The sequence below is a fragment of the Protopterus annectens genome, chromosome 6.part0 (genome assembly GCF_019279795.1).
Source record: "Protopterus annectens isolate FY-2018-M chromosome 6.part0, PAN1.0, whole genome shotgun sequence".
Lineage (NCBI taxonomy): Eukaryota > Metazoa > Chordata > Ceratodontiformes > Protopteridae > Protopterus > Protopterus annectens.
Genome location: NC_056737.1, coordinates 1,978,415,730 through 1,978,440,015, shown reverse-complemented (window position 1 = coordinate 1,978,440,015; position 24,286 = coordinate 1,978,415,730). Strand labels below are relative to the sequence as shown.

General features: G+C 38.7%; 1 protein-coding gene across 1 annotated transcript in view; it reads right to left on the bottom strand.

Moving 5' to 3' along the window:
* The window catches only part of LOC122804038, a 712,415-nt gene extending 688,334 nt beyond the window's left edge, over positions 1 to 24,081 (bottom strand). Inside the window, exon 1 of the mRNA XM_044073715.1 lies at positions 23,240 to 24,081. Within this exon, the coding sequence (XP_043929650.1) occupies positions 23,240 to 24,039 (800 nt within the window). The 5' untranslated portion in view covers positions 24,040 to 24,081. The remainder of the gene's footprint in view (positions 1 to 23,239) is intronic.
* Between the last annotated feature and the right edge of the window lie 205 nt (positions 24,082 to 24,286).

The following is a 24,286-nucleotide window of genomic DNA, read 5'->3' as shown; positions in this document are numbered from 1 at the left end:
GGTATTGTATCAAAGGCTTTTGCGAGATCCAGGTAGGCTGTGTGGACCACCTTCCCTTCGTCAATGGCCTTGGTGACTGTTTCAAAGAAGTCGACCAGGTTTAAGAGGCAGGATCTGCCCTTAACAAAGCCAAACTGGGTAGAATTCCGTGCCTGTAGGTCCCCAATATCTTTATTTATGAGGTCCATGATGATCCTTTCCATAGCTTTGCAGACCAAGCTAGTCAGGCTGGATAGTTTCCAGGGTCCGTTGAGGCACCACCTTTGTGGAGAGGGACCACTGTTGCTGTCTTTGGGTACATATCCTGTAGTAAGGCTGAGATTAAACAGTAGTTTTATGTTTGGGTTTAGCTCTTCTTGGAGTTCATGTAGGACGCAGCCCGGGACACCGTCTGGTCCTATTGATGCTGTGTTTTTGCTTTGGAGAGGGCGGCTCTTACCTGAGCATCTGAGATGTCAGGGGGGGCAGCACTCTGCTGGGATAGATATTTGCCCTTTTTGTGGGGAGGGGAGGGAGAAGTTTGCGCTGAACCTGTCAGCTAGGATGTTGGCAATGTCTGTGGGTTCGGTGTATTTTTTGTCATTTTGGACTAATTCTGAGCATATCTGGGAATTCCCACCCAGGTTCCTAACATAACTAAAGAAAGCCTTGTGATTATCCTTAGTGTCCTGTGCAATTTTTCTCTTGAAGCTGGCCTAAGACGATTTTATGAGTGCCCTTAGTTTTTTGCTAATACTGATCAGAGATGCCTTCCCTTTTTGGGATTTTGCTCTATCATGTAGTAGCTTCCTCCTTCTATTGTATAGTTTGTTTATGGCTGGGGTCCACCAGACAGGACGTCTGCCTTTGGAGGTTTGGGTCTTGATTTTATTTGGGATTGCATGATCCATGCATTCCTGATGGTGTTCATAGAATGCATTTATAAAGGATTCTGCGGTCTGGGCTGTATTTTCCACAGGCCCGGGGACTTTGAAGGATTCCACCTCAGTTTTGAGGAGTGTGAAATTTGCTTTAGAGAAGTTTTTCACTGTGCTTTTCTGGGCAGGGGGTGGGGTCGGGATGTGAATATCCAGTGAGATCAGTTTATGGTCTGATCTTACCAGTGAGGTATACACTTCTGGTCTGGAGCATAGAGTCCCCATGTTGGTGATGATCAGGTCCAATATGTTTTCCCCTCTTGTGGGAGTGGTAACAAGTTGTTCCATAGCATTTGAGTTTATGAATTCAAGGAACCTTTGGGCTAGGGTGTTGGAGCTAGAGTAATGATCCCAGTCTATGTTTGGGTAGTTGAAGTTGCCCAATATAATGGTGTTTGGAAAGACCTTCATATTTTCCAATGTTCTCAGGAAGGCCGAGTGGGGTTCCTGGGTTTGGGAGGGTGGTCTGTAGCAGGCTAAAAACTGGAAGGCAGTTTTATCCACTGTTAGTTGCACATGGATAGTCTCTGATGCTTCGTGCTTTGCCACCAACCTGGAGGTGTGGGTATCTTTGATGAATATCGATACTCCCCCTCATTTTGTGGTTCGGTCCAAGTTTTGGGGCCGAAAAGCATGGTATGAGGTATAACCTGGTAGTGCTGGGGTGCTCTCGGGAGCCTTGAACCAGGTTTCTGTTACTGCACAGATATCGATGTTTTCCATGCTAAGGAGAGTTTCAAGTGCATGCATCTTGAGGTTTAGACTTCTAGCATTGAGTAGCATTACTCTTAGTTTCTTATCCCTTGTGATACCTATGGAGGTGGGTTTGTCTTTTGAGCCTTGCCTAAAAAAGGCACTATGGGGGTAGCAAGAGCCTTTGCCAATATCCAAAAGCCCAGTGGTGACAGGTGCAAGCTGTCCCTAGCGAAGCATCGTGGCTTGTCAAGCATATCATCTCAGGCTGACAGGCATTGGATCCCCTTTGAATGACACCAGTACTTAAGCCAATTGTTGAAATTGATCATCTTGTCTTCATATTGTGGCATCATTCTTGGTGAGGGTAAGATGCTACTCAAGGTCAGGGTCATACTGGCCTGGGCTACATGCTCAGAGAGCTCCTCTATGTCTCTTTTCATGTAGTCCAGGGAGGTACATCTCAGGTCATTCACACCAGCATGGACAATGACTGAGTCATATTTGTACTTGCCTTGGAGTGACTTGAGTGCTTGTGTTATGTGGCAGATCCTAGCACCCGACAGGCCGCTCACCGTGACCTTCTCCTTATTCAGCCTGATGAGCGGGACGTCAGTGTGCCTGACGATTGAGTCACCTATTACAAGTGTATCAGGTTTGTTGTTTAGCCTTAAGGGCTGTGACTGTTCGGCACACTGGCTTTGTGAGATATTTGTTGCACGTGTTTTGCTTTGGGGTAGAGGTTGCTTGGGTGTCTGCTTTGGAGGTCTCTGCTGCTTAGGCATATCTTTATTTAGAGCCTCCGAGTATGTTTTTGTGTAATTATGTGTTTGGTTTGCTGTCGTGGTAGGTCTATGTGAGACTGGAATTGTAGTGAGTGTGGTTTCCTTCTCCTCCTGACTGGTTATGCCACTACTGAGTTTAGAGAGCTTAGCCTCCAGTTTGGCTATATGGTTGCATCTCTCACATGTGTTGGAATTTGTTGGGAGGAGGAGAGGGTTGTCTGTGTACATGAGGCAGTTGTAACATTGTCTCAGGATTCCCAGATTCACCGGCTGGAACGGAGAGGAGATTGACAACTGACCTTTGGACATGCCAGAATAATATCGGGAATTCCTTTATAATTGAAAACAAGGGCCAATGGGGAGTGAGGGTGTAGTGCTTTTAATTTTTAGTGCTGACTTATATAATTGCTTTAGTGAGCAAGTGCCAGGTAACTTAAGTGCAATGTGCTACAGGTAACTTAAATGCAAAAACGACAAGTAACTTTCTTTCAAGTGAAACAAGGAAATAAGTACAGTAAACAATGCAGGTATCACTAGGGATCCACAGAAGTGATGAGAAGCCGCATTTTAGGTGGAATTAGCATTCCAGGGAAATAACAAGCAAACAAACAACAAGCATACAAACAAAGCTAGATTCAGCAGGCCTGGATCTAGTTATGCTACAGCAAACAAGGTGTACCAATTTCAGTAAGAAACAGTTCAAATATGCAGGCACTATAAACCTTTAACCAGAAATTCCCAGCTCAGAAGGGCAGAGTCCAGCCTCTACTCCCACAAGAGTGCAGACCACAAACCTTCTTAATGTAAAATAACTGGCCTGAAGCCCAAGTGCATAAACCAGAACTAATACACTTTATGAATAACAGACACTGAGCTCTCAATCAGCAGTTCCCAACTTAGAAGGATGAAAGCTACCTGTCCTGCCACCACAGTGCATGCCACAAACCTTCCTAATGTAAAACAAATGGTCTGAAGCCCAAGTGCTTAATCCAAAAGACTTAGAATGATAGCTACACTTTAATCAAGTTACTACCAAGCAGTACTAAATACAATTGAATACTTTAAAGAATGCCTGGATTAGTGCTCGTTATACAAACAAAGCTAGTTTCAGCAGGCCTGGATCTAGTCTATGCTACAGCAAACAAGGTGTACCAATTTCAGTAAGAAGCAGTTCAGATATGCATGCACTATAAGCCTTTAACCAGAAATTCCCAGCTCAGAAGGGCAGAGTCCAGCCTCTCCTCCCACAAGAGTGCAGACCACGAACCCTCTTAATGTAAAATAACTGGCCTGAAAGCCCAAGTGCTTAAACCAGAATTAATACACTTTTAGAATAACAGACACTGAGCCCTCAATCAGCAGTTCCCAACTTAAAAGGATGTAAGCTACCTGTTCTAACACTACAGTGCAGACCACAAGCCCTCTCAATGTAAAACAACTGGTCTGAAGCCCAAGTGTTGAAACTAAAAGGCTTAGACTGAGTTACACCAAGCAGTAGTAAATACAACTGAGTACTTTTAAGATGACGCAAAAGCAAAATAAAGTAGGAAGAAACACAAGTACAGTAAAAGCAGATGAATTTTTTTTTTTTTCAGAAAAGTAGCAAAAGCAGTAGTAAATACAATTCTCATGCAGTGCAAGCTGGCACACTTGAATATGTAGCAATATTAGTCCACACACAGTTTGAAAAAATGTAATTAAATTAAAAAGGACTAAAAGCAAGTGCAGAAAGGGTTAATTAGGTAGAATGCGGTAAAGAGATGGGCCTGGGGGAGTGTCTTAGATCAAATCTACAGTGGGGCGGGCACTGCAAAAGCCACCAAATTTAAACTACAACCAAGAACTGGGAGGGGGGGTGGGGAAAAACAGTTTCAACACAGATGTGAGGAATGTACAAATTACAAAGCCAAAAAATATATACTGTTCTCTCTATACATATATATATATATGTATATATACTGAGTACGGAAAAAGTAATCAGAGACCTAGGGACCCAAGTAGACCTCGACCTCTCATTTGACACCCATGTTGCCAAAGTGGTTAGAAAAACATTCTACCTTGCACACCTCATCATGAAGGGTTTCACATCCAGATCCAAGGATGTCATCGTACCCCTATATTCCTCCCTCATCAGACCCATGATTGAGTACAATGCCCCATTTGGTATGTACCTCACCCGGCACTTGCAACAGCTTGAGAGACCACAAAAGTACCTCACCAAAAGGATCAAGGGTCTCCAACATATGTCTTATTCTGACAGACTAAAGAAACTTCAGCTCTATTCATTAGCATACGGCCTGCTCAGAGGTGATCTCTGCCTGACGTACAAGGCCATGTCTAGTCAGGATCTGATGGACATGCTCCACCTCAAAAAATCCAAGTCCATCAGGACCACGAGAGCTAAAGACTTAAACCTCGGCACAAATATGAATAGGACATGCTGGAGGGATAGATTCATAACCCATAGGCTTCCCATGCTTTGGAACAGGATCCCAGTTCGTATTAGGCAGAGCCCCTCACTGACTCTCTTCAAGAGAAATCTTGATGAGTGGATTGGAGATCGTAAGTTTACCCCAGGGGTCACATCTGTGTCACTGCTAGACAGGGGCACAGTAAACAATTCTATTATATAAGGGGACCTTCACTGTGTCACTACTAGACAGAGGCACAGTATTCTAGATTTTTTCTGTACATTTTTGTACCACTTCATGGGGTGGCAAAAGCCACATCACTATGGCTAGGCTTACAAATGCCCCAGGGCAGATAGCCTAGTACTATACTATGAAACTATATATATATATATATATATATATATATATATATATATATATATATATATATATATATATATATATATATATATATATATATATATATATATATATATATATATATATACACAACAGATATCTAAGCAAACAATTTAGCTCTATAATACAGAATAATACAGAAAAATATACTCAGCTCTATATATTTGCAGATAGTTCTGTAAGGCTGTCTCTCAAACTAAGGTTCCAGTTTGAATGCAGATTGTTAATTAACAGGACACACAACACTAGCTCAATGATATATTTGAAGACAAGGCAGGAAATGAGGGGGGGGGGGACAGTTTCAACACAGATGTGAGGAATGTGCAAATTATAAAGCCAAAAAGTATATACTGTTCTCTGTCTCTCTCTCTCTCTCTATATATATATATATATATATATATATATATATATATATATATATATATATATATATACACACAACAGATATCTAAGCAAACAATTTAGCTCTATAATACAGAAAAATATACTCAGCTCTATATATTTGCAGATAGTTCTGTAAGGCTGTCTCTCAAACTAAGGTTCCAGTTTGAATGCAGATTGTTAATTAATTTAGTGAACTTCAAATGAGGCACATGAAATGGGCAAAGAACAAAATGTTAGTCTGTAAGAGAAGAGAGTGAAGAATTAAATAAAAAATAGTACATTTTTGAAAATGGGCAAAGTAAAGATGGGCTAGAGCATAGAGTAATCTCAGAGGGCAAGCAGACACATGGTGGATATGAGATTCATGCAAGGACGTTTAAGAATCTTAAAAAAACAACATGATGCTAAAGTGAGTCAGAGCCAAATTTATACAAAGCTGTACTCCCTCCTTCCCAGCAAAACAGTGTGTTCATAGACAGGTATTACTGAAGAGGGGATGACAGTATAGAGTCTACAATGGTAAAACATAGGAAAAGCATATGAAAGATCTGATATATGAATAGTTGGAACATTATCAGAAAAGTGGCTCCCTATTGAAATATCACCACTCAAAACTCTTAAGTGTTGAAAAACCAAAAAAAGGGCTGAAAACCCAGAGAACACTGAATATCAAAAATCACACTTCTCCTTAAAACGTCTCTTTCTAGGAGGGGAACAAGCCTCCCACCCCTCCCTCAAACTTACTTACCAAATCCAAGATCACCATACCTAAGAGAAAAGGGAATATTTCATGGAACAGCATATCAGACTTAATATATGTAACTCTATTCTTTCAGCCATTCAGTTTCCACATTTCAGGACTCAATCTAGCGGGACTTTACATTTCAAATGGTTACCCAGAAAAGTGTGACAATTTTGTTGGCCTTATATATTTAGTTATTTACTTTCATTTATTCAATTTGATAACCTGGGGTAGAGCATTGATGCAAATGGACCAATTTCAGTTTCAGCCTGGATAAATATAAATGACAGTAGACTAGCAAGTTAACAAGAAGTATTATGATTATAAACAAAATGTTGTGTAAAGATAGTAATGATTTAATATTAGTAATAATGACAATATACACATTATAAGGAGCAATAGGAAGGGACGGTTAGAGGAAGGAGGGAAGAGGAGGAAGATGAGGAGAGAGAAATAGTGAAGGGTCAGAGCACAAAGTGTAGAAGATATCAAAAGTAAGTTAAGGGTATAATGTGGAAGAGATGCTGCATATCAGTGTAGGGAAATAATGTGAGGAAGACAAAGGTGCCTGCCTGATGAAGGTAAGCAAATAGCAATAGCTATTGCTATTTTCAATAGCAAATTCCCACCTTATCTCCACTCTACTTTATGCCTCTCCAGTATATACCAACCTAAGGCAATGTGATCTAAACAAGCTAGAGACCTGCTACAACAAAATCGCCAAATTCGCCACAGGGGCATCTTACCATAGTCACCACTGTCTCTCACTTGCTGAACTGGGCTGGCTTGAACTCCCTCACCTCCTTCAGTGGTATCAACTCTCACTTGCCCACAAACTAGTAAACCATCCACTAAATGTCCCATCCCTCCAGAATCTACTCCAACCCTATCACACCACCAGACCACTAAAATCCAGCAACAAAAATCACTTGCAGATCACTAAAGCCAATAACTCTGCTGGTGAAGCACTATTCTCTTGCACCATAGCCAAATTATGGAACTCACTCCCACCCACAATTACCTCCGTACCATCATGCACCAACTTCAAAACTTTATTAAAAGCGCACCTAAAAACATGCTGGCTATGCCCTTGCAACTCCCACTCTAATACCATCCACCCCATCCAACTACTACCTTTCTTTCACCTCCACTAACTACCTTGATGATAGCAAGCTCAGATGCTCATAAGCCTAGTACTTATTATACAGCAGGAACTTCTCATTGTTACATTTGTTAATGCCTGTTATGTACTTCACAGATAAAGATTCTAGTTGTCTACTGATGTACTATGTTCTTCATCTGTAAATATGTTGTAAGTAATTTCTATGTTAAATTGTTAATCACTATGTAATCCAATGTAACTACTGTCTGTTTATTTTACTGTGGAGCTTTTCTCCCCGGGCCTCTGCTGAAAATGGACCCACGTCCAGTCGGACACTCCCGGTCAACAAATTTAAATAAATAAATAAGAGTGTGGAATTAGGTGATGTGGCCAGAGGGAAAACATTTCAAATTAACTCGGACTTGAGATGATCTTTAAGCTGAGCATGAAATGATGGATACAACATGAGGTCTTTAAGATCAGTAGAGAGAGATTCCGAGTTTGAGGCCTAGAGTGGAGAAGGCATGGTTAGTGCAATAAAGTCCAATTCTGTGACATTGAAGAAGTGGACCAGAGTGGTTTAGACTGTGTAGATTGTAATCGGAGGGGGAGGTGACTGAAGAGGTTGCAGGTGAGGGAAAGACAAGGGTGCTCTTTGATGAACTTGAAAAGTTAAGATCCAAGAAGTCAGTTGGCACTTTGTTGGACAGGTAGCCAAATGGCTTCATTAAGAGTGACACAATGATATTTGTTTCTAGGGGAGACTGTGATGAAATGGCAGAGTTGCTGCAACCTTTTGTTTCTGATCCTAGCATTGATCAGTGCTACTTTTATATGGTTTTGATTGTGGCTGTGATGCTGAATTCACTGTAGGTATGCATTTGCCTCATATTTTGGCACATTCCTCATAAAATTTGTGCTTTTCTGGATTTTTTGGCAAATCAGTGAGGAGTGAGTTCACTAAATAATTAAAGGCATTTGAGTTTCAGATTTCATATCCTTCAGAACATGCAGGGTAGCACAAGACATTTTATTCCAGCAACTTTCTAAGTTTATAACAGCAATATTTAAAATGTATCCCTATTTTTGGAGTTTTGTCCCCCCTTTATTTTTGGCTTTTGTCCAGATTTTTTTGTGCTAAGAGGTTCACAACTATGTATGCATATGAGTGCAAGTGTGAGTTTCTGCATACAGCATAGCATGAAATGTTATGCCATCTAGGGTTGGTTCCTGCCTTGCACCAGGAGGATTCTTAGATAGAGATGTGTTCCACTGCATACTAAAACAAACATACTAATATCAAAAACTACAATCTCTTGTACAAACTCTGACCTACTTACTTTACTCCTGAAAACTCAATTTTTACAATAGTTAAATGACATAAAATCCTTACATATTTATAACATATCAATAAGCATATAGCTCTCTAGTAACTGTAGATATTCAATTTCAGCATATACTATGTTTCACATTTCAGCTGCCGATCCTAAACTGTACATATAGCTTTAATGTACATACATCTGTACACATAGCTTTAATGTACATACATCTGTACATATAGCTTTAATGTACACACATCTGTACATATAGCTTTAATGTACATACATCTGTACATATAGCTTTAACGTACATACATCTGTACATATAGCTTTAATGTACATACATCCTTGTACATTGAAAAACTCCTGTTGTTATTTTATGTATTTTTTCATTATTCTCTGTTCTTATATCTGTAATAATTGTGGAGTTCCTCCCAATCCTTCACTGAAAATGGAATCAAACCCAGTCGGACTTTCCGGGTAAACAACGATAAAGAAACAAATAAATAATAGTAGACAAACAGATAGGTAGATAGATAACCCTATGAAGACAATGAATATCTTTGCAACTCACAGCAGCCTGTTCATGTATGATGTTTATATGCATCTCTCTGGAGTGGGGCACTGAAATTGGAGATGCGCAAGTGTCTCCGTTAAAAAAAAAAAAAAAAAAAAACTTTGCTCTCCCTAAACTTCACATTACATTTTGAAATCAGAAAAGTAAGGACTGTTGTTTAAACATGCTGTGTCTGACCACATTTTATTCTGCTGTCACGATCAGTGATTGGGTTCATCATGTTGAATCATAGTCATCAGGTATTGCATCAGCATCTGTACACTAGAGATGTAAGCGGAGATGACATTGTTGGCATTCTATGCATAAATTATTATACCTCATGTCCTTCAGGAAACGGCTGTTACAGCGACATAGGAAGTTGATGGTCTGTACGTTACTTTAGCATGGTACATTGATTTACAGTTTTTATTGGAATAGTAAAACATTTTGTGTTTATGATATGGCCCTATCTGATATCTACTTATTCAATAACATTTACAGTGGGGTAAGATACTTAACACTCTACAAACACTGAGATGTTAGCAATGACTACAGCTAAAATCAAGAAAAGTATAATAAAATTATGCTTAAGAACTTAACAATTAACAAAATTCAAAGTATATTACTGAAACATTTTCTATATGATTATCTAAAAGGCAACTCAAAGAAAGAGTAAATTCAACATACAGCATTTCAAATTCAAACAAAAGTAGACACTGAATAAAAAGACTGTCAAAAACCACTCCATATTGTGAGCCCAGAAAGTGCATAATAGAAAGATGCTGTTTTGGGTGACATACATAAATACAATGTTCATGTCAGCAGAACAACAGCCACATTATCAGCAATCAGACAACTGCACCAGCAAAATCCCTATACTTAAATACGCCAATTCCACAGTTGCACGTTATCACTGATCGCACCACTGTTCCGCCACAACCCCTTTACTTAAATATGCCAGCTCTATAGCTGTACATTATCATTGATCACATCACTGTTCCGCCACAACCCCTTTACTTAAATATGCCAGTTCTATAGCTGTACATTATCAGTGATCAAATCACTGTTCTGCCACAACTCTCTTTACTTAAATATGCCAGCTCTACAGCTGTACATTATCAGTGTTCAAATCACTGTACCGCCACAACCCCTTTACTTAAATATGCCAATTCTACAGCTATACATTATCAGTGATCAGATCATTGTACCAAAACATCCTCCTTTACTTAAATATGCCATCTCTAGAGTTGTACAACCATGGATCAGCAACCTACTCCACAAAGAGTGATATTTGTGCTTATCACCAAGTGTTTTGATAGACCTGTCAGCACCTGTCATGTTCACTTCCGTAATAAAACCCTTTGTAACTGTTTTTTCTCATTATTTGAAAGTTGATTTAAACTGACATTCACGCATTTTATTCTGCACTCTCTCTATATATATAATATATATAGACAGATAGATAAAATAGATAGATGATATAGTCATGCATGTATGTATGTATATATATATATATATATATATATATATATATATATATGTGTGTGTAGATATATATATATATATATATATATATATACACACAGATACAGATATATAGATATATGTGTGTTACAGTTTATTTTTTCTTCAAATATTTTATTAAGATTTAACAATTAGATAACAAAATATAACATTTAAGATATATATAGAAATTAGATAGTTAAACAAGTAAACAAATGATAAAAGAATATCAAAACACAACAAAACCAACTATTTACATAGGTGTCTACTATATATCAAAAACTCTAAATATTAATGAAATAGACTTTGTTACTGACAGATTAGTGACTGTTTATTTAGCAGTTCTTTAAGTTTCATCCAGGTGTTGTAAGATGTTGAAAATTTTACAGTTTATTGAATGCACGTTTGGTTGAATCATAAATCATTGAATAGAATTCACTGAAAACATATTTCATCAACAACACATTTCATAGAATCACATTTCACAGAAATGCCAAATACAGGACATACTCTTTCAAAACTGTGTTTTTGCATGGAGGCAATCTCCCTGCATCCCAGTGTATTTAAATATTCTAACTCCAAGGCTGCACAATCACAAAGAAAAGAGAAAGCATCACACAAAGTGAATCACTGCTTATACACAAAGTCTGAAATATGTGGATACAGTATATGAAGGTAGACATTTGCAATGTATAAATGATGCTCCAGACTACATGAACTTGTAACTCCTACTATCCCAGGTTCATAAAACACACCAGTAGTGCATAACTATACCTTTCTACTTTTTTCTATGAAACATGATTCAGTGCAGTATGTAGATGACTAAATATGCATTCATTGAATTTTATTCAACGATTTATGAGTCAAGCACATGTCCATTAGACGCAATGCATAGGAACCATATATGAATCCATTCATACACACACACGCACGCACGCACACACACACACACACACACACACACACGCACGCACGCACACACACACACACACATGAAACATTTATTTACTGGGAAAGTTCAACTTGACAATAATCTGTTTTTAGCAGGGGCCTGGGGAAATATATATATATATATATATATATATATATATATATATATATATATATATGGGTCTGCTGCATAACTTCGAAAATACACTTCTTCGAAATTACACAGTAGACACTGGGTTACGTGAAAGTGCACTTAATCAAAAGTGCACTTTCGCGAAACCCGCTTCAGCGAACAGGCTACGTACTGCAGTTTCATGCAGTAGTCATGGACCTTAGGGTTAGGGCACGGGTCATGGTAAGGGGATAGCTAGTAGGGCTATCCCTTTATCATGACCCGTGCCCTAACCCTAAGATCTGTGACTACTGCACTACAGTGGAGGACATAGAACGTTTTTCTACTGCCCTCCACTGTGGTGCGATACATTCGCAGAAGCAGTGTTCGCGAAAGTGCACTTTCGAATAAGTGCACTTTTGCGTGACTGAGTGGTCTACTGCTCTTTTTCGAATAAGTGGCATTCGGCTAAAAGCAGTTGACCCATATATATATATATATATATATATATATATATATATATATATATACATACATCTGTGGATATATATATATATATATATATATATATATATATATATATATATATATAGTTCCCCTTCATAATCTCGAAATACTGAAATCTCGAATTTCGGTATTCCGAGACCATGAAGGCAAAAATTCTGAATACCAAAAGTGCATAAGCACAAATTTGAATATCTCAAATCCGTGCTTATGCATTTCCAGTATGGTACGTGAAGTGTTTGGCTGGGATGGTGTCTGGAATTGAAGGTGAGTGAGTGTATGTGTGAGTTTTTGTACATTGTTTGTGTGGGTAAGGGTAGGGTGGTGTAAGTATGAGTGTGAGTGTTGGATGGGTTGGTATTTTTGTATGTGTGATGTGTATTTGTGTGTGTGTGTGTGTGTGTGTGTGTGTGTGTGTGTGTGTGTGTGTGTATGCGAGTGTTGAATGCCGTGGTGTGATTTTATTTATTTTCCATTATGTGTGATCTCGGAGTTGGTATATATAAGTAGGGGGGGTGTGGTGTGGGAGGCGCATCCCCCCACATGGGGGCATGCAGGGGTGCTTGCCTCCCTGCTTACATGTAGTGTAGGTTTGTGTGCTGTGGGTAGAATGGCATGTGTGGTGTGTGGTATATGGTGTATGTATGTTCGTGATTGTGTGAGTCGTGATTGTGGGTTTCGGGATTGTGAATGGTTCGGCTTTATAGTTTCGAAATACTGAAATTCGAGATTTCAGTATTTCGAGATTATGACGTGGAACCACATATAAATATATATATATATATATATATATATATATATATATATATAAACAGACACAGAAATAAGAAGTACAAACATTATCAAGCTAAGCAGTAGTATGAAATCAGTCACTATACAGAATATAAACACATTAGTGAGCATGTTATTACTATGTATTTTGTGCTACAGTACATACATTTATGATGTTGCACATTATGGGCCATCATAATCCATATGCACATAATCTACGGTTGTGGTTTGGCTGTTCTACAATCCAAAATGTACAGGCTGGATAAGGAGAATATTTCAATGCATTTCTTTTTGACCAATGTATCCCCAGTGCTTGTCAGCCATTGGTTCATTTGTACTCACTCAGTCCATCCTTTGCCCCTAATGGTACCAGTACATTGCTAGAGGCTGTCATATAAGCAGCAGTCAGAAGTTTCTGCATTTATGGTCCAAGGTCCTCCCTTCAGGGCTGGCATGCACATTTACAATGTGATGCCCTGCTATGGCTTCTCCTTCCAGCAATTGCATTCACATTTGTGCACACACTCCTCCCAAAATGGTTACTATAATGCCCCAGCTTAGCAGCACTAAGGTTATACACCAGATCCATATCCAAGCTGTACTCTCACAAAAGTCAGAATTGCACTAGCCCAGACCACAGATGTCCTCCAGGGCTGGTAAGTTGGTACCAGTACCACCTGTTCACTCTACAACATAGGATTTTGCAGCACAAAGATCATTATTGAAACCTAGATTATTTCAGTCATGGTAAAGGCACATTCTCTCTATATCATGGAACTCACAGTTCTGGTAGCTTTAATTCACATCTTATCCAGAAGGTAAGAAATGGGCCAACAATGTATATTATACTAAGTTCCTGTTTTTTGTAGTCACAATCTGTGTTTGTGGAACTGGAGTGTAGGGAGTTTGCTTTGTTTCTAGTATTAAGATGTGAAAATAAGTAAAGAATGTCCTTTTTGCCCCTCTGGTGCTACCTTGATGTGACAGTTTTTTTTCTTTTTTTTTTTCTTTTGTTTTTTTAATGTGTAGGTGTATGTGAGCAAAGGGAGAAAGACAGAGTGAGAGAGAATGAAAGAGAAACAGAGACTGGCGGATATGACATAGAAGCCTATTTGGCAACTCTCTTTGGGAGAGTTAGGGAATAATGCATTGGGGTCTTTCTCAAAAAATATAAGGAAGGTAAAGAAGAAGGGGAAGTGTGCAAACTGCAAACAACTCTGAAGTGCAAGCTTTCTCCATATCTGCCTGATGTTCATTACTTCTTTCTACTCCACTGAACTTTTCATTTTCCTCAGGAAAATATAAGACCTGCCCTAAATGATTAGATAAAAAGCTTAAGCTATAAAAATGTGCATGAGATGAAGGCAGCAGCTACATTGATTTGTCTCATGTAACAGCCTTTTAATTTTAAATGAGAATATCAACAGCCACCCATTCATCCAGGAGTCCACCTATCCAGCCATCTATCCATTGCAACACCCATCTTGTTCAGTTCAGGGCTTTGGGCAGACAGAGGCTATCCTGGCCAGTGTGAGGAATATCACAAGAGCCAGTACTGGCTGAGACATCAGTCTATCACATAATACATGCACACTCAATTGTACACCTGACCTCTCAACTGTCCCTATTTTGACAGGACATGCCTGTTTTCAGGCCTGATTTACCCTTGCATAGGATGTCCTTATTTGTAGAGGTATGTAACTGTGTTTTAGTTTGCTTTACCCCTTCAGACAATTTTCTGAATCCCCTCATCACATATGTTTTTGAAGCTGTCTAGTGCACAGAAAACCACACTACACGACTAACATACTAGTGGCAACACTAATTTAAAGAAAAAGACACTCAATTACATCTCCCTTTTTTCTAAAGAAAAAAAAATGACTGCGTGGAGTATAATTTTGCAATAGAGTTAATTAAATCTACAGATTTTACACTCTTTCTTTGATAATGTACTTGTACTTTTCTATAATTTGTCTCGCTTGTTTTTTAAAGCTGTTTCTGACTAGCATCCCACATCCCTACTGGAATCGGGAAGTGTTATGCTATACTTTGTATTCACATTTTAAACACATTAGATATTCACATTTTTCACTGGATGTACCTACTTTTCAAGGGCGAGAGATAATTTGCTTTCACACAATCCATTTGGAGCACTGCCATTTCAACTTTCTCCATTTTCTTGAGACATAAGCAGAAAGTCCAGAACTTTATGAAAACCAACACAAAACCAACACAGCCTCATGGAAGGCATGCATGCTTTGTACATAAGGCACATAACCAGAAAATGAATGAACCACAGAATCAGGTGTTGTGAGGTAACAATAACCTTTGCACCATTGTACTACCCAATGGCAGTTATAGGCAGTTACACAGAGGACTAAGGTACAAGCTGCTTATAAGTTGCTTACCATCATCCAAGGTTTGATCACCTCAACTCCATTTTCCTACTTTGTAACTGAGTAAGTCAGTTAACCAAACAGTGTACTGGGCTGAGTCTAAACAAGGTCTCTGTGGATCAGTGCTCTACCACAGTTAACAAATAGAAACAAAGAAAATTACCTTATATCTTGTATATGTGATCTGGAAAACACCTTTGCAGTGCAAACTTTGTAATCCCTGCCTAGTGTCCATTTGTTATAAATGCTCCACTGAATATGTGCTTGTTTAACAGAAGGTTAAAATATACTCAGTGAAAATGAGGTTACTTATCTGAAGCAGTGGGTAGCAGTTAGACTATCTGCATTTAAGAATTATTTACACTCACAAGTTAAATGCTTTGAAGTGCTGATAGCAATGTTGCATGGTTTAAATGGGTCAATGATAATTGAATGTAATTAGATAGCAGATTTGGAGTCTTTATCATATTTTGCAAAATGGTCTGCCTTCAGTCAGAATGAATAAGGGCCAGGTTTCATTTAAAAAAATATACTAGCCATAAGGACATATACACCTGAAACAGCATTCAAGATGGCTGCCTGCAATTTAAAAAACATGGTGTATAGTCCGGTCTCAGTGTAAGCCTATGTAGCACCTAGCAGCACAAATATCCATTCTACCTTTACTAATGAGTGACGTATGTGATTCATGTATTGGGTTCAAGATACAGTGCAGGGGGCAGCCATATTTCAAAACCATCATGGAATAATGTAGCTCAGTTCTGCACCAGAACATGAGCAATTCATAGGGCAAGGGTGACTCAAACTGAGAAGGCAGAAAACACAGGACTGCTTGTTCTTGTCACAGGAATTGGGGTTTGACAGTTGCTTATTGTCACTTTCCTGAGTGCAGCACTGCACTACAAGTGCTTCTAGTCTGTGCATGTGTATGGATACGTTACTAAAAAGCCACGAGGGGGGGGGGGTTATACCCAGAATGATACTATAATTCAAAGATAAAATTATTGACTTTAACACTAGGCTGAGTACTCTGTGTCATTATAGGCCTATCTAGCATGTAACAGCATGAAAGGAGATGGATGAGAAGTCTTTATTCACTGTTGATAACTACCACTTCTCTCATCATAGCATTTGCATGCGGGCTAAAGCTTTACCTCTCTCCATGGTACCTTTGTAGGCAGAGTTTGTCTCCTAAACATTCCAATCTAGTAAATTTTAATTCAGGATAACCAAGGTGGCTCTACTCAATGGAAGGAGTCTAAACAAAAAGATACTCAAAGATGTTATCCAAGCACTCAACAACATCAAATCGGTGCAACAACAGAAATTTTATTTGGGTTTTAGCAAATCACTCTTATGCATAAGTTTAGTGCCTCTCATGCCTTCAGACCCACTGCTAGTATCATGTACACCATAATCTCACCATAAATCTGTCACGGTCCCAACTTAAAACTTCTCAATGTCAAAGTTATAATGAATAAATCAACCAACCTCACCAATACTGGCTGCAGATTACATTTCTGTCTCCTGTTGACTATAATAACTACCTAAATGCTTTAGATAAACTCACAAACCATCACAGTACTACCATCCTAGCTGACTTTAACTAACCAGCCATTAACTGGCAAACTTGTACCGCCAATACCAAATAGGCCCAACACTTTCAAGATTTTAATTTTTTAATTTAATACCAGCACTTTTATATTGTCAATCTTCCCACTAGAGGCACTCATTTCCTTCACATTTTCCTCACAAATACAGGGCTTGCTTGCACCCCATCATGTGTCTTCCCCTCCCTAATAAAAGTCTGACAACAAATATGTTATCTTCTCCTTTAAAACTAGTGTTACTTCCACTACAAATACCACTGACTGGAGGGACTTCTCAAAAGCAAACCTGTTACATTTGACGTATGGCCCAAACAAATTAAAAAGTAACCAGATTTTCACACATACATAAATAGGCACATAGGTTGGTACTGGGCTATCAGCCCTAGGGCCTATACAAGCCTAGCCATAACAATTCCCTGGCTATTTCTTCCCACATTATTTACTTTCCTGGACCCCTGTCTAGCAGGGCGACTGACATGATCCCTGGGGTGAATTTCCTTTCTCCCATCCAATCGTCAAGGTTCCTCTTGAAGAGGTCCAAAGAGGCACTCTGCTTGACATGTATGGGCAATCTATTCCAGAGTCTGGGGAGTCTCTGGGTCAGGAACTAATCCCTCCAGCATGTTTTGTTTATTGTGATAACAAGGTTTAGATCCCTGGAGCGTGTAGCTCTGAGGGATTGGGGTTTCTTTAAGTGTAGCATGTCCAACAGCTCTGGGTTTGACATGGCCTTGTATGTTAAGCAGAGTCCGCCTCTGAGTAGACGATATGTGACGGAGTATAGCTGGAGTTTTTTAAGGTGGTCAGCGTAGGGCATCTGCTTTAGGCCTGTGATTCTTTTAGTGAGGTATTTCTGAGGCCTTTCCAGTTGTTGCAGATGTCTTGAGAGGTACATACCAAATGGGGCGTTGTATTCTATAATGGGTCTAATGAGGGATGAGTACAGTGGGACAATGACCTCCTTTTTTCTGGATGAAAAGCCCTTCATGATGAGGTGTGCTACATAGAAGGATTTCCTGACTGTTGTGGCGATGTGGTTATCAAATGTATTTAGTGTACTGCCATCTATATGGTAATTCATGGATACATGTTTTTTCCCAAAGGGGATAACAATACATTTCTTGGCATTGAGCTTGAGCCCATGGCTCTGGCACCAAGCATCTGTTTCTGTAAGGCCCTTTTGTAGAGTATCCACATCATTTGGGGATTCAATAATGGCTCCCAGTTTGCAGTCATCTGCAAACTTTGTTAGCCAGAGTCCCTTAGTGTTGACCTGTACTTCAGAGAAGTAGATGCCAAACAAGAGCGGCCCCAGGACTGAACCCTGATGTACTCCACTTGTCACTTGTCTGGAGCTGGATTTGGAGTCGACTACTTTTACAGTGTGGGTTCTATCAGTAAGCCATTTAGCAACCCATTGGGTGACATAGGGATTAATGCCCAACTTAGTAAGTTTATCTATGATTCCAGAGTGGGGGATGGTGTCAAAGGCCTTGGCAAGGTCTAGATAGGCTGTGTGGACCACCTTACCCTTGTCCATGGCTCTGGAGACTGATTCAAAGAAGTCAATCAGGTTCAGGAGACCAGATCGGCCCTTCACAAACCCAAACTGGGTTTTTATATTGGTAAATCAAGCCTTATCTGATCCATCACTGAGAGCAATGCTCCTTTTTGCATGTGCTTTCTAATTGTATTGCTCAAAGGATGCCTCAGACCCTCTTATAGGATCATAGGACCCAGAGGTCATTCTAAGCCTAGCCGTTTTATCCTAATGTAATACCACATAAATGTTAGTCAATACCCAAGATTGCATTTAGTGATGACTGCCCATCTTAATTAAAACAATCACTAGTCTCATTTACCTTGTAACCCAAGTAGACTGTCAACCCTTTCCTTGTACTTACTCTCTTACCACCTTCTTTGTGAAGAATGTTTCCTTGTGGTTAGAGCCATGAAAGACTCTGATCACTTCAACTTCCTACAGCTTCATAGAACTAGTGGTTCCTCAAGCATCATTACCAAGGATCTCAAGTACATTAAAAAATAAATAAAACTCATTGATGGGATAGGTACCTAATCCAATGCATTTCAGACCTGTGGAAAAAAAATCTCTGTACATATTTTCAGAGCGATTCTCAGGATACTTTCAAAGTTAATCTTGATATACAGGACAGACAGTCCTAAAATCTGTCATAACTTTTCTAGACAAAGGAGTGAACACTACTGAAATATAAAGCAGTTTAAGGGGCTTGTTTAGCTAAGTTATTAATGAAAACAGGGACTGCTTGCTTAGTATCACCTGTAAATCCATGAACCTATGCATTATTAATCCTTGAGCTGGGCACTGCAAAACTGAGTGATTGTGTGAATGGCTTGAAAGGTACTTTGCCAGGCACTCTAATGGGTACTCTGAACTGGACATGTAAAATGTTATTATATTTATAGTATAACACACTAAATTGCCAACTGCAGTTCTACCTTCTATAGTTGAGCCTCTAATGTGACCCAAGAGGTTCTTCTTAAATCACACGGAAGGACTTTGTACAGCTCTTGCAGAGATGCTAACAATTTTTGAAAGTCTAGCCAGCCATTAATGAAACATGAAGCATACCTGTATTGGTAGCCTGCAGTCCACTGTATTCTATTATTTCACCCTAAGCACACATGTACAACACATCAGGTGTATGTTTCATACACTCTGTGAAACAAAACAAAGTACCACCCCAAGCAGACAAGAAAACAAATATAAAGAGTCAGAGGTTAAGTAGTGACACTTTATACAGAAATAATGAAGTTAGTCTCACTAATGACTTGCTTCATATCTGTCAGTATTTCTATATTTACATAGCATCTCTGTATATACTTCATCCATCTCAACCTGCTTGACTTTCTTATTGTAAATACTGTTTTTCTTTCCTATTGTAGATACTGTTTTTAAGGACTCAGGAAAATGTATGCACCATAGTTACAGAAAAGCATTACCTAGTATATAAATGTACTACAACTAAGTAAAACTTCTCGCTGTACGTGTTGCTGCCTATGGCTCAGATCATGACAGAAAATGTTTTGTGGACCAACCTACTTGCTGTTAAGGCCATTGTTAACTTTTATTTTCCAAGCCATCACTTGTTTGGTGCCACTGTAACCATATCTCCTAGCCCCATAACACACAATCACAAAATTAACTTTAGCCCAGAAGCAAAATATGTACTCAGAAGTGTCAAAAAGAGCTACGTCTGACAAAACTGCAGGTACAGTGTTTAAGACATCCATAATAAAACATATGCCATTACACAGTAAACATGTAGCAGTCGTAAATTGTAATTGCAGACTGCTTTGTAAGAAAAGTAAAGACAATCAGTCAAATAACTGTGGGGCATGAAGAATCTGCATTAAATCCATTGTAATAAAAGCCCGGCTACTGGAGGCTAAAAGAGACATACATAGTTATAAGTATGTGGTCCAGAAGATCACCGATGTGACAAGTTCTGTTTCCAAAAGCACAGACTTCTCAACTGACTTACTGACAGTCAGACAGAGGGCAAACTGAGGCGGTCAAATCAAATACTGGACAGAGGAAGCAGGTTACTAGTATCTCCCCTTTTCAGAAGAGTTCCGGGGAGAAAATCTCCAAATTATACATATTAGATAAAGATTTATACACAGTGTAGGAAAAACAGCATTTTACAAGTGTGTACACAGTCTAGTGAGTAAAGACATTTTGTACAAGTTTATGCATGGTATAGAAAACTCATTCAATAGTATTTTGAAAAGTCTACATAGTAATGGGGTCATTGCAGACATAACAAGACACAGGTACAGATTATTGTTTCAAGCAAAAGCAGACGATAAGCATAATTCAATACATAGCGAACCATTAGCCTTGTATACTTCAATAAGCAGAGTCATAATAAAAACATAAAATAGGCAAAGTTGCAGAAAAGCAGCATCCTTTTATACGTCATTGTCTTTTGTAAGTCAGCAGCTCCCCCAGTAGACTAAAGAGTGATTGAAGAAGGAGAAAGAGAGGAAAAGAAGATTCTAGAGTGAATTTAAGAAGGATGAAGTGAGTAGTAAAGTGGGGGTGGCAGTAGTCAGTTATGACGGAGTGGGTGAGAGAATAGAGAAAGTTTGTGAGAAAGAGATGAGAGGGAAGTAGTTGAAGACTAGGACGAAGTGTGGAGTTGTGGTTTTAATCCAGTCCTTTGCACTAACTTCCAGATTGAGAAAACACTTTTAGGAACTACATCAAACCATACTAAGTCTGTCATGAATATATATTCAGTACATATTCACCATTTATAGTGAAATAAGTGGTCAGCATGCTGATTAATATCTAGGTAACTCGCTATGAACTTTACAAAGCTGCCATAGCATATAGCAAGATTTATTGCTGCATCATTTACTGAATTAAAAAAATTCAAAACCAACCCTCAGAAAGAGAGAGAGAAGAGGAATACATACATTACCCTAACCAAAAATATCTAAAAAACAGTCTTAAAAATGTAAATGTAAGAGCATTTACTTCAGAATGCAGCATTGTTCTTTTACTTCTCTTTAAAGTCAGTATTATGCACATCAAAACTATCATTTTGCACAAAACACAGCAGGTGGAAGGTCATGTCACTAACGTCAGAAGGATCTTTCTGCACCTGAAAGTAACTTGGCAGGTGTCAGATATCTGAACTTTATAAAAGGTTCAACTGGCCTTTCCAGTGTAATGAATGACTGCAAATGTTATTCAAAATTAGAAACAACATGCTCACCTGTATGGACATATCCCTACTATCTTCCAAATAACATATTTGCTAACGTTTTCTAATTACTGCTACTAATTGCACTTTCATGCATTTTTACTTATACTGAATACAACAGTGGAACTTGGCTATTTGATAATGCTGCGATTACAAATTTGCAGACAATTATACTACAGATCAAAAGAGAACTGAAATATCACACCACCTAAAGGCAGATAGCATTCTACTTAGTTCAGGTCACAAACTAAGACCATCTACATTGCAGATCTGTGTGAAGATATAATTTCAGGGGATCTCCAGACGCATGATGTTACACAACTTTTTAAAATGCAGTACAGTGCAAAACTGTGTGGTGGCATTTTAAGGAAGACATGAAATCTCCCTTACATTTCTTAGCAAAATAATAAGGTAAAAGCAATCTGTAAGCTGGAAAACAGGAAAGCATCCACCAGAGTAACTGCAGATGTAGATACTGTGATGTTCTTGTGTTTTATAACTTCTATGTTGCTAAAAAGAGATGTACCAATATATGATTCATACAATAACTGCAGAAATAACAGATACAGCTGTTGCAAGTATGCACAGTTATGCAAGTGCTGTTAAACCACGTTTGCAATTCTATATGTAAACCACTTTTGCAATTCTGTATGTCACCCACAACCCAGACTTGTAATTGTTTCCAACTGCCATGAATTCATGTTCCTAAAGTAGCCAAAGTCACTTATGTCAGTTTTACACAACAGCCTAAAAAAAGTAAAAAGAAAAGAAAAGCACAAACCTCAGATGTAAATAAACAATTTAGGTAGACAGTTAAGTGAGATGCAGCTTGCAGTCAAAAGACCACGTGATAACCACCAGTGTCCCAGCACATTGACACCACCCCCACATAGCTCATCTGTAGCACTGAAGAATAATTTCATACTTTGTGCTTGTTTCATTCGCTAAACTGGTACAACCACTGCAAAAGTATGAAGATTTTTTTTTTTAAGTATTTGCAAAATAAATGGCATGCTTTTTAGAACACTTTATTTTGCTGACCAGGCTAAGAATTTTCTTGTTAACAAATAAGTTTGACAAAACAAAAAAATGCATCACTGCAAATAATCTTTTTGTTCTATTGTCTTTCTTCCTGTGCCTATGTTTCTATCACAGGAAAATCTGCACTCAGTTTCATTTCAGCAGCATATCAGATCTCTCAATGAACTTGTCGATCATTTTAGCTTAATAAATTATAGATATTGACCTCTATGCATAAACAAAGTTGCCATGAAAAATAACGTGAATGTTATACAGCACAATGCACAGAGAATTTTGTACAGCAGGGACTACACACTTGCATTTAACTTACCTGATGGCTGTTTTTAGGCAGCTTTTGATGGATTTGTCAATAGCTTCATCTTGTGAATCTTCATCTATTTGCACCGCCTGCTGACTGTCCTTTTTGTGACACAGAATAACAAAATTCTCTCCACCATTGTTTTCCCAGAATGTCCCAACAGAGGATTCATACCGTATGCAAAACACAGCACTGGCTCCATCATTCAGGTAGGGTGGCACAAAGGAAATCTTAAAAAAAAACTGGTCAGTTTCACCATCATGAGATTCGGGTATGTATTCAGCAGGAAGGTCATAATAATTTTTCCATGCATCTAATGTCATACGGACATATACAAGCTTGTGATATGACACGTTCAAAACACGGATGATTCCTTTCACAGATACTGACCCTGGAAGAAACTCAAGTGATTCCAGAACTACTTTTTTTCTGTATAATTCTTGCATCAGATCACTACGGCAGGGAGGATATATAATAGATGATGTTAAAAAGTAGCCTTCATCGACAACAGTCACATTTTCATCCTCTGAGTTTTCAGTGGCAGGTATCTGTGGAGTATCCCAAGTGTTAAACTCCTTCACAGACACAAGATCAAGCCCAAATGCATCAGCAAATGACACTTTCCTTGTAACAGTTGCAGGACCCTCTGCATCCAAATCATCTAAAGTAGAACATTTCCTTTTTGGAACTGGGGAAAACTTGGGTGTTAAGGTACTCTCTACTTCTTCTTCATCTACAGAAAACTCATTTGAGGATGGAACTTCTAAAAAATTAGTCTCACTTGATCTTCTAGTTTCTTCAAGGGGATCCATTTTTCTCCCTGGTATAAAGCGAAGGAGCACAGTGCAACTAGTAGCAACTGATATCCGAGACAAACTGCTTGAACACAGAGATTAGGGTTACAGTTGACATTGCCAAAGGAGTCAAACCTATTTATAGCTCAAATGATGTGTAAACTATGTTGGCCTGTTCTCCACAGGCACTGCATGTAATGTCAACAATATTAACTTCTTGCTAAAAGCTGCAGATGGTGGATTTCAAATGCAGCGTACAGCAATG